At 43.8% G+C, this 14,641-nt stretch overlaps 1 protein-coding gene across 2 annotated transcripts in view; it reads left to right on the top strand.

Annotated features, from left to right (window-relative positions):
* The window catches only part of TTLL4 (tubulin tyrosine ligase like 4), a 322,322-nt gene that overhangs the window by 150,062 nt on the left and 157,619 nt on the right, over window positions 1-14,641 (top strand). For both annotated transcript variants that reach the window (XM_069227141.1, XM_069227142.1), the window contains exon 9: window positions 11,582-11,776. In XM_069227141.1, coding sequence (XP_069083242.1) covers window positions 11,582-11,776 — 195 coding nt within the window. The remainder of the gene's footprint in view (window positions 1-11,581; window positions 11,777-14,641) is intronic.

The raw sequence follows: 14,641 nt of genomic DNA, 5'->3' as shown, positions 1-14,641 counted from the left end.
CGTCCGCACCGACAGCCCAACGGGAGTTCGAGGAACAGGAAGAGGAAGGTACCTTCTCGATCCAAGACTCAGACTCCGAAGGATTCGACGATACACAAACCGTGAGTAAGACGTCGAAATCCACTCAGAGGAACATTTACAAGGCCCAGGGGACGCCACTGCCACCAGGCCATGGCTCGACCCATAAATTCGGTGACCGACCGTCGGCACCGAAAAAGGCCCAAACAGTGCCGAGATCGTCCGACTCCGGTCGAGACACCGGCACGCAGCCTTCTCGGGACCGAGAAAGTGCTGGAGACAAGCCTCGACACCGAGATGCCGGTGTGGACACGGCTCGACGCCGAGACAGCGGCACCGAAACAGATAGACGCCGAGAGGTTTCGGCCCCGAAAAGGAAAAAAGTCACCTCGGAGCCGAAAAAACACGCAGACAAAGTTTCGATGCCGAAACAAACTGCAAGCGACCCAGCTTCAGGCTCTTATACAGAAGAGCACTCGCTAACCTCCCAAATGCAGAAGCATAGGTTTGAGGAAGAGCTACAAGCAACTGATGTGGACCATACGCAAAAGCGTATATTCATTCAGCAGGGGACAGGAAAAATAAGCACCCTTCCCCCCATTAGGAGAAAGAGAAGGTTGGAGTTCCAGACGGAACAAACACCACAACCAAAAGTGGTGAAAAGAGTTACACCACCACCCTCTCCTCCGCCCGTGATTAACGTTTCACCAGCACAAACTCCATCACACTCCCCAGCTCACACCACCATGAGCCAGGGTGACCAAGATCAGGACGCATGGGACCTATACGACGCCCCAGTGTCAGATAACAGTCCGGAGGCATACCCTACAAAGCCATCTCCACCAGAAGACAGCACCGCGTACTCTCAAGTGGTGGCTAGAGCAGCACAATTTCACAACGTAAGCCTCCACTCAGAACAGGTCGAGGATGATTTCTTATTCAACACACTCTCCTCCACCCACAGCTCATACCAAAGCCTGCCTATGCTCCCTGGTATGCTCCGGCACGCAAAAGACATCTTTAAGGAGCCGGTCAAAAGTAGGGCAATCACACCAAGGGTGGAAAAAAAGTATAAGCCGCCTCCTACGGACCCGGTTTTCATCACTACACAGCTGCCACCAGACTCTGTCGTTGTAGGAGCAGCTAGGAAAAGGGCCAACTCTCACACATCTGGAGATGCACCACCCCCAGATAAAGAAAGCCGCAAGTTCGATGCAGCTGGTAAGAGTCGCAGCACAAGCTGCAAACCAGTGGCGCATCGCGAACTCCCAGGCACTACTTGCGCGCTATGACAGAGCCCACTGGGACGAGATGCAACATCTCATTGAACATCTGCCCAAGGACTTACAAAATAGGGCAAAACAAGTGGTTGAGGAGGGACAGACCATCTCCAACAACCAGATACGCTCCTCCATGGACGCTGCAGATACAGCTGCACGGACAATTAATACATCTGTAACTATCAGAAGGCATGCATGGCTCCGAACGTCTGGATTTAAACCAGAGATTCAACAAGCAGTTCTCAATATGCCTTTTAATGAAAAAGAACTGTTCGGTCCAGAAGTGGACACAGCGATTGAGAAACTCAAAAAAGATACGGACACTGCCAAAGCCATGGGCGCACTCTACTCCCCGCAGAGCAGAGGGAATTACAGCACATTCCGTAAAACGCCCTTTCGAGGGGGGTTTCGGGGTCAAAGCACACAAGCCAGCACCTCACAAGCCACACCGTCCAGTTACCAGGGACAGTATAGAGGAGGTTTTCGGGGACAATATAGAGGAGGGCAATTCCCTAGAAATAGAGGAAGATTTCAAAGCCCCAAAACCCCTACTACTAAACAGTGACTCACATGTCACTCACCCCCTCCACACAACACCAGTGGGGGGAAGAATAGGTCATTATTACAAAGCATGGGAGAAAATCACTACAGACACTTGGGTTCTAGCAATTATCCAACATGGTTATTGCATAGAATTTCTACAATTCCCTCCAAACATACCACCAAAAGCACAAAATTTAACAACACACCATTCCAATCTCCTGGAGATAGAAGTGCAGGCACTATTGCAAAAGAATGCAATCGAATTAGTGCCAAACACACAAATAAACACAGGAGTTTACTCACTGTACTTTCTGATACCAAAGAAGGACAAAACACTGAGACCAATCCTAGACCTCAGAGTAGTGAACACTTTCATCAAATCAGACCACTTCCACATGGTCACACTACAAGAAGTATTGCCATTGCTAAAACTACACGACTACATGGCAACTTTAGACCTCAAGGATGCTTATTTCCATATACCAATACACCCATCGCACAGGAAATACCTAAGGTTTGTATTCAAAGGAATACATTACCAATTCAAGGTACTGCCTTTCGGATTAACAACCGCACCAAGAGTCTTTACCAAATGTCTAGCGGTAGTCGCTGCACACATAAGAAGGCAGCAAATACATGTGTTCCCATATTTGGACGACTGGCTAATCAAGGCCCATTCGTTCATACAGTGCTCAAATCACACAAATCAGATCATACAAACCCTCTTCAAACTCGGGTTCACCGTCAACTTTACAAAATCCAACATTCTGCCGCGCAAGGTACAACAATACCTAGGAGCCATAATAGACACATCAAAGGGAGTAGCCACTCCAAGTCCACAAAGAATTCTAAATTTCAACACCATCATACAACGCATGTATCCAACACAAAAGATACAGGCAAAGATGGTATTACAACTCCTAGGCATGATGTCTTCATGCATAGCCATTGTCCCAAACGCAAGACTGCACATGAGGCCCTTACAACAATGCCTAGCATCACAGTGGTCTCAAGCACAGGGTCACCTTCTAGATCTGGTGTTAATAGACCGCCAAACTTACCTCTCGCTTCTGTGGTGGAACAACATAAATTTAAACAAGGGGCGGCCTTTCCAAGACCCAGTGCCACAATACGTAATAACAGATGCTTCCATGACAGGGTGGGGAGCACACCTCGATCAACACAGCATACAAGGACAATGGAACGTACATCAAACAAAACTGCATATCAATCACCTAGAACTTCTAGCAGTTTTTCAAGCACTAAAAGCTTTCCAACCAATAATAGTTCACAAATACATTCTCGTCAAAACAGACAACATGACAACAATGTATTATCTAAACAAGCAGGGGGGGACGCACTCCACGCAGTTAAGCCTGCTAGCACAAAAAATTTGGCATTGGGCAATTCACAACCAAATTCGCCTAATAGCACAGTTTATACCAGGGATCCAAAATCAACTCGCAGACAATCTCTCTCGAGATCATCAACAGGTCCACGAATGGGAAATTCACCCCCAAATTCTGAACACTTATTTCAAACTCTGGGGAACACCTCAGATAGACTTGTTTGCGACAAGGGAGAACGCAAAATGCCAAAACTTTGCATCCAGATACCCACACAAACAATCCCAAGGCAATGCCCTATGGATGAACTGGTCAGGGATATTTGCTTACGCTTTTCCTCCTCTCCCTCTCCTTCCTTACCTGGTAAACAAACTCAGTCAAAGCAAACTCAAACTCATATTGATAGCACCAACTTGGGCAAGGCAACCCTGGTACACAACGCTGCTAGACCTATCAGTGGTACCCTGCATCAAATTGCCCAACAGGCCAGATCTGTTGACACAGCACAACCAAAAGATCAGACACCCAGATCCAGCATCGCTGAATCTAGCAATCTGGCTCCTGAAATCCTAGAATTCGGGCACTTACAACTTACCCAAGAATGTATGGAAGTCATAAAACAAGCCAGAAGGCCATCCACCAGGCACTGTTATGCAAGTAAATGGAAGAGGTTTGTTTGCTACTGCCATATTAATCAAATACAACCATTACACACAACTCCAGAACATGTAGTGGGTTACTTGCTTCACTTACAAAAATCTAACCTAGCTTTCTCTTCCATTAAAATACACCTTGCAGCAATATCTGCATACCTGCAGACTACCTATTCAACTTCCCTATATAAGATACCAGTCATTAAAGCATCCATGGAGGGCCTTAGGAGAATTATACCACCAAGAACACTACCTGTTCCTTCATGGAACCTAAATGTTGTCCTAACTAGACTTATGGGTCCACCTTTTGAACCCATGCACTCCTGCGACATACAGTTCCTAACCTGGAAGGTGGCATTTCTCATCGCCATTACTTCCCTAAGAAGAGTAAGCGAGATTCAGGCGTTTACAATACAGGAACCTTTTATACAACTACACAAAAATAAAGTCGTCCTAAGGACCAATCCTAAATTTTTGCCAAAGGTTATTTCACCGTTCCATCTAAATCAAACAGTGGAACTTCCAGTGTTCTTTCCACAGCCAGATACCGTAGCTGAAAGGGCACTACGTACATTAGATGTCAAAAGAGCATTGATGTATTACATTGACAGAACAAAAAACATCAGAAAGACTAAACAACTCTTTATTGCATTTCAAAAACCTCATGCAGGAAACCCAATTTCAAAACAAGGTATAGCCAGATGGATAGTTAAATGCATCCAAATCTGCTACCTTAAAGCTAAACGACAGCTGCCCATTACACCAAGGGCACACTCAACCAGAAAGAAAGGTGCTACCATGGCCTTTCTAGGAAACATCCCAATGCAAGAAATATGTAAGGCAGCCACATGGTCTACGCCTCACACATTCACCAAGCACTACTGTGTAGACGTGTTATCCGCACAACAAGCCACAGTAGGTCAAGCTGTATTAAGAACATTATTTCAGACTACTTCCACTCCTACAGGCTGATCCACCGCTTTTGGGGAAATAACTGCTTACTAGTCTATGCAGAACATGCGTATCTACAGCGACAGATGCCATCGAACTGAAAATGTCACTTACCCAGTGTACATCTGTTCGTGGCATCAGTCGCAGTAGATTCGCATGTGCCCACCCGCCTCCCCGGGAGCCTGTAGCAGTTTGGAAGTTACCTTCAATTATTTATATATGTGTCATCTCAACCTTAAATAGGTGCATACTTAGTCACTCCATTGCATGGGCACTATTACTACAATTCAACTCCTACCTCACCCTCTGCGGGGAAAAACAATCGAAGATGGAGTCGACGCCCATGCGCAATGGAGACAAAAGGAGGAGTCACTCGGTCCCGTGACTCGAAAGACTTCTTCGAAGAAAAACAACTTGTAACACTCCGGCCCAACACCAGATGGCGAGCTATTGCAGAACATGCGAATCTACTGCGACTGATGCCACGAACAGATGTACACTGGGTAAGTGACATTTTCAATATATATATATATATATATATATATATATATATATATATATATATTTCTCTACCATCTCTGAAGTTAACTGATCTCTGTTGTATGTAAGTATCGTAGAAGGACAGCTTTCTCTCTCAAACAATTCTTCTAGAAAACAAATGACATGTTTAGATTCTACAGAATTGACTATCTTAATCTCCGGCCAACGCGAGTACATGTCAGTGCACACTATATCACATATTTGTCACACGTTTTCACGTCCTAGTATGTGCACTGCAGTAACCTCTCATGGGCCTGACCCCTGTTCTCTTAAAACCATAGGTTGAGTCCTGCATTTTAATATCCTGTCACTTTTCATACAATCAATACATTTTCTCACCTCCCTTTCTACCAATAAATCTATAGCTGGCCACCAAACATTTTCTCTAACGCGCTCTTTTGTTTTTGACATTCCCATATGACTATCATGCGTATTCATTAATTTCTTGTAAAGTTTCTGTGGTGGTACTAGTTTGCTAACCCTAAGTAACAACCCATCAATGACTGCCAGCTCATCTTTTACTTGTAAAACCCTTTGATTTCCTTATCACATTTTTTTGTTTTTTATTTACCCAACCATTTGACACCATTTCAGTCACTTTTTGAAGACTCAGGTCTTCTCGAAGTTCCCTTCTTCATTCATCCTCCTGTACCACCCCTTCTGTTACCAAGCAAACCTTTAACTCCTCCTCAAATTCTTCCTCCAAAATATTCATCAGCCTCTAGATCATCAGATGTTTCCACGGAACACATCCTAGAACAACAGTCTGTCTGTAAATTACTTGCTCTTGGTACATAGATTAGGTCAAACTCAAATTCTTGTAGTGCAACCGCCCATTTACGAATGAGATACAAAATTTGGTCAACACCTTTTTTTTAAAAAAAATTTTTTAAATACTTTCTCAGAGGCTTGTGGTCTGTTTTGATTGTACATTCTATCCCATATAAATTTTTGCAACTTTCTTATTGCCCAAAACACCCCAACAGCCTATTTTTCAATTACAGAAGAGTTTTTTTCTGCTCCTCTTAGACCACGAGATATAAATAAAATGGTTCTCGTACACCTTCTGATTTTTGTCGTAAGACAACCCCTAATCCTTGTGATCTTGCGTCAATCATAACCACTGTTTCATCTTTAGCACCAAACTTGTTACGTTTAATGCATTTTCCAGACTTGATTTTACATCATTAAATTCATGTTCACACACCATACGGATTCTCTGCCCTTTTTTAGTAGAAGTCTCGTATTCTCCTTTCTGCAAAATTGCGAGCAGACGTGTTTATAGAATTCTGCCTTCCTTAAATATGTAAACGGTTGCTCCTTGTTGGTAGGTGATTTTAATCTTTCTATGGTGTTTACTAATCCACTCTTGGGCCTAATTCCTGAGCCTGTAATCATATGTCCCAAATATTATATTTCTGATACCTCAAAAGTGTTAATCCTTCTGCATTTTCTTCAGAGTTTATCGCAATCTGACATGTTTGCATAAGTCAGATCCATACATTAGTACATAGTCCTGATATACCTTTACTCTTTTTATCCCCTTTGATAATTTCTCTGTAGATCTCTGAAATACAGCACTGGTAGATATCAGCCGAAAGGGCATTCTGAGGAATTTGTAAGTTCCGAATGGGATGATAAAGGCCGTTGGCTCCTGTGATGCAGAGTCCAGTTTTACCTGGTGATATGCTGAATTCAGATCCAAAGATGAAGTGTTTGGCCCCATTAAGAGAGATCAACATTTTGTTGTCAGGGAGTGGATAATGATCCTCAATTAGTCGTGTTAAGTTCTCTCAAGTCAACACAGTCTGACCTCCTCATTGGCTTTTCGTGCATTACTACTGGTGACAGTCATTCAGAGAAATCAACTTCTTAATTATTCCATTGTCTACCAGTTTAACTCCTTTCTCATGCTTTGACAGAAGGTGGTACATCTTTGACTTTAGCTATATTTGGTTGGGCATCAGTTTTGAGCTTTATCATATGTATGTAATATTTTAGACATTCTAACTCTTTTTTTTTTTTAACACACCTGCAAATACTTTGACTACCATTTCACAATCAGTTGAAATATTGAACACTGTCGGCATATCTTTCCTTCTGACCGTAGGATTTTCATTTGGATCTAGAACTCTTGACTTGACTCTTGAAGAATTTAATCACGTAAATTTAAGTGCTTTACCTTTTGTTCGATTTTTCTTCTCAGACGGTTTGTAGATGGTTACCTTTTAAAGAATAATGCCTGTATTTTGCGTGTTGGGGTCTTGTCACAATCCTAACATGCCAACTCACACACTGGTTTCCAAGCAGTTTATCTTCATTAAACTTAGATGTCAAACTGCACGCTGGTTCCCACACAGTGAAGTCGCTTGTCGCTAATGTTAAGTTGAATGTTCTCCACAACACAAGGCAGTTAGTTCTTTGATGAATTGTAGTATTTATTAGATCCTCTTAATACAGAGACCCCATCCACAGCCTCCTCCTAGGAATGGCATTTCAATGATCTTTGTATAACATTCTAGGTGATGAATGTAGGAAAGTACCCTCTTTTTGTCATGCTTACCCCCATTTTTTACCTGCTATCAGTGTCCTTAGACTGTTTTCCTGCTGACCAGGACCCCAGCGATTATGCCTGTGCATGCTTCCACCACAGGTCACTCCACCAGGTTACTGTAAGTCACCCCTATGGCAGGCCCTCCTGGACCAGAGGGCAGGGTGCAGGTCCCTGTGTGTGAGGGCACCCTTGCATGAGCAGACTTGCCCCTGCGACCTCTAGTTTCAGTGCACTGTAATTCGTAAGTGCAGGGAAGCCATTTTACTTGTGTACTGGCCACATGTCCCTCGTGTCCAGCTTCATAATGGTAACTCCAAACCTGGGCATGTTTAGTATCAAACATGCTGGAATCATACCACAATACTAATGCCAGTATTGGTTGTATGATTCCATGCACTGTGTGGGCTCCTTAGAGGACCCCACAGTATTGCTCCTACCAGTCTTCCAGGGTTTTCCAGGCAGCCCACGCTGCTTCAGCCCCTCAGACAGGTTTCTGCCCTCCTGCTGCTTGGCCAGCTCAGGCAGGGGAAGGCAGAACAAAAGATTTCCTGTGGGAGAATGACGCAGCACCCTTTCCCTTGGAAATGTGTGTCCCCATGCTACCGGTTTGCTTTAAAGGGCACATTTGGTGACCTCCTTGCATAATCTGGTTTGCATCAGCCCCTGGTCCCTGCTCTGGCGTGAAACTGGAAAGAGGAAAGGGGAGTGTCCACATCCCTGTCTACCACCACCCCAGGGGTGGTTCCCAGAGCTCCTCCAGGTGGCCACTCGATTCTGCAAAAAGAACAAGTGATGGACGGAATGCTGAACATTGTCAAACACTCACCTCCAGTCATAGATCTGGGTTTAATCCATCGTTCTTTTGCTCCCCATGCCACCCCAGTTTGGACCCAGCCATATGCAAATCAGTCTTGACCCTGTTCCTCATGGGAACAGTCCAGACCGAACTGCCAAGCCAGGTCCTCACTGGACCGGAAACAAGCATCCTGGGACCGGTTTCGGGGTTTCACCCCTCATCAGCCAGGCTAGCTTGAATCCAGTGGCATGGGAACAGGGTCAAGACTGATTTGCATATGGCTGGGTCCAAACTGGAATGGCATGGGCAGCAAAAAAAACGATGAATTAAACCCAGATCTGTGCCTGGGGGTGAGTGTTTGCATTGTCAGCACTCCGTCCGTCGTCATTTTGTTTTGCTAAGGCCACTCGATTCTGCCATCTTGAAACCAAGATGTGAAGAGCCCCCTGGGAGCATCTGAGTGGCCAGGTCAGGCAGGTGACGTCAATGACCGTCTCTGATAGGTGGTCACCATACAGAGTGACCAATCCCCCTTGTAGGGCTATTTAGGGACTCCCTTGCGGTGGGTCCCCAAAGTTGGCTTTTAAGACTCCACCAGGAACCGCAACTGGACACTTCAGGAACCAACAAGTTTGCAAGTCCCGAGATGACTTTGCCTTGCAATATTGTTTCCTCTGATCTTAATCTCTCCTCTGCAACCCGTATCTTCATCCACAGAAGGGTGGGTAGTGGCTTCTTCCCGACTGGACACTACACTCTTCCCAAATCCACTTTTTGGATTCCTCTGATCTGGTCCTGTTCTTGCAGAATCCGTTTTCCAAGTACTCTTGTTAGTCCTTGGGAAGACCAGGTACCGACCTCTACTCTCTTGGTGGCTGGGAGTCACTTAGGTACTCACCTCTTGGGGTCCTGTGTTCCCATAGCTCCGATCTGATGACTCCATATCCTTGTGTGGGGGACTTCACTTCACATTCCACTATTTTAGAATATGGTTTGACCCTCACTATTTTTCACTAATTTTTATCAATGCTTGTTGTTTCCTGTGCTAATTCCTAATTATTAGTGTGTGTGTGTGTGTGTGTGTGTATTTAGTGTCTACTTAACCTCCAGTTGGGGGATAGCCTAGAAGTAATCTAGTTTAGTGTTCCTATAATAAAGTACCTTTACTTTTGCAACACACTGGTTCTTTTAGGAGTGATAAGCCCCTGGGTGACTGTTGTGGTATAGCACGAATTTTACACTTCTCCTAGATAACTCTTGGCTACACATCCACAGCTACATCTAGAGAGCCCCGACTTCCTAGACACTGCCTACACTTCACTAATAGGGGGTACCTGGACCTGGTAAAAGGGGATAACACCCTAGGTACCCACCACCCACCACGCCAGCTTCTTACAATGATGTCTTGGTTACAGGCTTGCATCATAACCTAGATACAGAATGTAATGATGTATTGTAATGACAACATAAGATACCACACCATACCATCCACTAAATATGCAATATAAATAAACAAGACCCAGTGCCGCCTGCAGTAGTCAAGCACACAAAGCTGGTCTTCAGGTGAGGCTGGTAAAGTGCAAAAGACTTTATCAACAATTTGTTAATGATACCATATTTGTATTGCCGTCATCGGTGATTTGAGGGAAAGGGTGTATTACGCACAGTGCCTTGGGGAAGACAACAGGAGTGAGAGTCAGCACTTGGTACCCTTGGGGCGTTATGCTATTACAGATGCTTATATACCCCCTTCTGTAATACCGACAGCTGTAGCGCACATGTAGCACCAGCGTTATCTTCAGAGGGCGGTCTCTTATTTGTGCAGGGGGCGTGTACCTCCTGAAATGAGGGAATCACTTTGCTTCTGCGCTTGGCTCACCTGTTTAAAGGCACACCTTGGCACAAACAAAGGCAGTGCACTCTATGGTATGTGGGCCCAGAACTACTGCAGATGGCAGAGGTCATCCATCTAGCACTTCAGACAAGTGGCAAATAAAACCTCCTCCTTTTCGTGTCATGCAGTGTGACTTTCATTGCTTAGTGGATTTTTTTGTTTGAGATTTTTGTGTGTGACCCAAATGTCAGGCTTTTACCCAATATGATGTTCACAAGCAGTGGCTTCTGGCATCTGCACTCTTGAAATATTAGCTCAAAAAGGAAATGTGCAAGTCTCAACACTGGAACAGGCCTTGCTAAAACCTCGGAGTTATCTTTCATCTCTATGAAGCCATGCCCTTCCTTTGGCGATGGCATCACTGATGCCACCAGGCCATAGGCTCTAACTTGCAGAACTGAAAAATAGCTAATTGCACTCACATGTATTATATTGTACCAGAAGTAAACAGTCCTGTTTTTTTGGGGTGAGGAACACCAGTTAATTGGCATGAAAGGAAGTCAGCTGAGTCAACATCTGGAAGTGAACTGTGCCATTGACAGAGGCGAGCAGTGTTTCTGTTGATGGGGAAGCATGGTTCACAGTTGAATGAGCCTTTGATATTTCAAGAGTGTCTGTAAATGCCATGTCTGAGCACTACAAGATGGTCAATAACTTTTCTATTGTGAATTGCAATATGTGTTTTATCGTGGTTTAAGGGCCTGCAAAACACAATTCTAATCTAGTAGTGGTAAGTTGGGACCTTCACATGAGTAGACTTTTCTAGTTGATATTATTGGATTCCTTTGTTTTTGTGTATGATGCATTTGACTCAGTGTTTTGTTCGAAAAGGCAGCAGGGCACAGCCTCTGCTGGAATTATGCATTCTAGTTGATTGGGGGCATCACAGTTGAAGCGAGTCATTTTTCAGTAATTTGGACAAGATCACAAATCCATTCATAAGCCAACTTACTGTACAATGTCTGCTAATGATGTACCGGTCTCATAACCTCCTTCCTCATTTCAGCTCAACCACTTCCCTGGCTCTTTTCAAATTGGGAGGAAGGACCGTCTGTGGCGCAACCTCTCCAAGATGCAGGCGCGTTTTGGGAGGAAAGAGTTCAACTTCTTCCCGCAGTCCTTTGTTCTACCCGTAGACATCAAGCTCCTGAAAAAGGCTTGGGAGGAGAGTGGTACTCGCCAGAAGTGGATTGTGAAACCGGTGAGTCCTGAAGGGATATTTGTGGCAGTAGCTGCATTGCCGGATACTGAATCTTGTGTAAGGCTGTGATGCTGTTAGACAGTCTGCGGGTGTAATTACAGCTTTAGTTGTGGTTTTGTATAGCCTGCACTAGGAAATTTGCCACTGTGCACTTTTATGTTAAGGGTGGGCATCTGCACCCTTCTCTTACCCCTCTAAAACACCTAGAAACCCTGACGGGCCACCTTAAGGAGCATGATTTAGTGAAAAAGGATAGCATAAGCAAAGGAAAACATCTTTCTGCGTCTGTCGTGGTATTCAAAGAGACTGACTTGAACTTCTAGATCGCTTCCAGATTGACTAGTTGTACATAAGGTGCACATTTATTTGTGCACATTTATTTGTGGTTTTAGGGCCGCCATATTTGGTGAGCACCCAAAGTTTAAAATCGAACATAGTATTGAAATGAATGAATGAGGCTCACAAATTAAGTTGTTAACTGTTTACGTAAATGAATACTCAAATTGTGGCGTTTCAGTGAACTGAAAGTCAAAACTACAATTGTCTGTGTTTTCATGGTTGTTTTGATATTAGGTTTCCAATTTTCCTGCATTGCTTTTTGTTTCCATTTTTAACTCTTGCATGGTAATTGCACGATTCCCAATTCTTATTTAAAAAAACAAAACAAAAAAAGCTTGTTTTATTTCCATTGTGAAAAAATACAAGGCTTCTTCCTATTAGGCCTCAAACACATCCTCTGAATAAGCGTGCTTTGGATACATGGGAAAACGTAGCTAAGAGCCAGTGTGATCAGTTTCCGAGTGCTTAGATGAAATCTGTGCCTGAGTGAAGGAGTGTCTTCTGCCTGAAGGGTCCTAATGGTTGAAGGGACCAGCCTTAATTAGCATTTGTTTGAGTGGCCACCAGAACAAGTGTCCACTTGACCACGCTGCACTCAGCAGGCTGGAAACCAGGGAGTTATTTTTGTTTCCAGCATCTTCCCTCAATTCAGAGTAGTTGTCAGAGGAACATAGTTGTCTACCCTTTCGAAAATATCCCACAAACTAATCATTCAGTAGAGCAGTTTCCTGGTCCTCTGGTATAACTGCTGGACTTATGAAGTGTAGCGTACCAGCCTCCCTGTAAAATTTGCTACCAAGCTTTAAAGAGCACTGGACTGTTCCTACCCCATAGGGACCTGACCTGAAAGCGTGGTGGGCTCCACAATACAATCTAAAGTGCTTTGCATCATGCAAAAAATGCAGTGGGGCAAGTGGTGCGCTTACCAGTCAAATTAGGTTTTTGTTACATGAATAAATCTGAGACTTTCTGCTTTAGACGAACTGTCAGTATGTCCAAAAATGTACAAATTATAAAGGAGTTGGGGGACCTGTGCTTTGATTAACCTTGAATGGAGGCTCGGGCTTGTGTGACATTATAATGAGGCAAAATGATCGAATTGCAAACTAATAAGGGTTCCATTTCAACTTCTAAACAGCCAAGTGCTGCACTGCCAACAAAGTCACAAAAGCAGTATCTGTGCCAAAGATGTTGGCTCTGTCCAAGTAGTCACCATTGGTCTCAAGGACAAATTGCAATGTTAACCAGCAAAAAAAATCTCCATACCACTGGCCTCGAAGAATTAATGCTTATGTGCCCACATTTTCTCGATGTTTGAGGTTTGTTTACCCTTCATCTTCTTGTTGACACTTTGTAAGGTGTTAGAGTTTGGAAATATGCTATAGATTTTTTATTTGGGTGTGTAAAGGTGAAAATATGTTTTTTTTGCAGAGTTTGCAAAGTTCTGTGCAAACTTCACAACCTCACAAAAGGTTTTCACTTGTGCATAGAACAGAGTCTTGTAGAGAAACATGTTACAAACATTTGGTATTCAGTTGTGGAAACAAAACGTACCACCTTTACCTTTAATGTTTGATAAAATATGCTATTTTCAAGACTGGATATAGTTTGGATTCGTTACCAGCAAGGCAGTCTAACCTGAGATCATATTAGACTGACAAACATTAAATACATATTAGGCAGATTAAATCTGAGTTGGGTTTTGAGGCACTATAACAAGTTATTGAGCTTCAGTGTTAAACACTGCAAAGTGAACGGGTTGCTAGGCACGAGATGTGAATTTAGTGCGTGTGAAATTATGAATTTGGATACTTTCTAACTGCATGCAGGGTGCCTCATACCTCTCAGCCCATCCCCACCATCTTCATAACAGTTCCTTTGCTTCATACAGACTCTGAAAAGATTTCATTCATTTTTTTAGTTGTAATGTCGTTGTAACCAGAAAAAGGAATGTGGAGTGCACGCGTGTAGGGAAAACTGAACGTGGAAATGCATGACTACATAATGCTAGTCAGAATGTGAAAGGATGTATTCTTGCTTGGGACGAAAGTAAGAAACGTATCTTTGTTAATGACCTTAGCGTGTGCCTTAGTAGGGAGGTGGTGTGGGTTGCTGTAGTTTAGGAGCAGTTTGAGGAACACGCAGCTTCAGAATTAGCAACAAAATCATAGTTGAGTAAATGGAGTGAAATACTGTGGAACACAGGACAAAGGCAAAATGTCAGGACTTGATAGAGTAGTAAACACTTCTAAAAGCACAAGAGTTGTGGGGACTAGATGCAAGACTTGCCAATACGCATCCATAGTCGTTGGTCACTGACCAAGGCAGTACGCAGAGACCGCCAAGGGCATCATCTGAACTTGGTGCACAGCGAAAGGCTACATTTCCGATCAGAGCCTTTCCTATATAGCCAAAAACACATGGTGCAGCAGCTGAAGTCTACATTTCTGCTAGGTTTTATTGTACATAGCCGAAGACCATGTGCTACTTATGAAATCACTGGGAGTGGTGAATACCATGGGATAA

The sequence above is a fragment of the Pleurodeles waltl genome, chromosome 3_2 (assembly GCF_031143425.1).
Source record: "Pleurodeles waltl isolate 20211129_DDA chromosome 3_2, aPleWal1.hap1.20221129, whole genome shotgun sequence".
In the NCBI taxonomy this organism is placed as follows: domain Eukaryota; kingdom Metazoa; phylum Chordata; class Amphibia; order Caudata; family Salamandridae; genus Pleurodeles; species Pleurodeles waltl.
The sequence above is the reverse complement of the archived record's forward strand: the minus strand, read 5'-3'. Positions and strand labels throughout refer to the sequence as shown.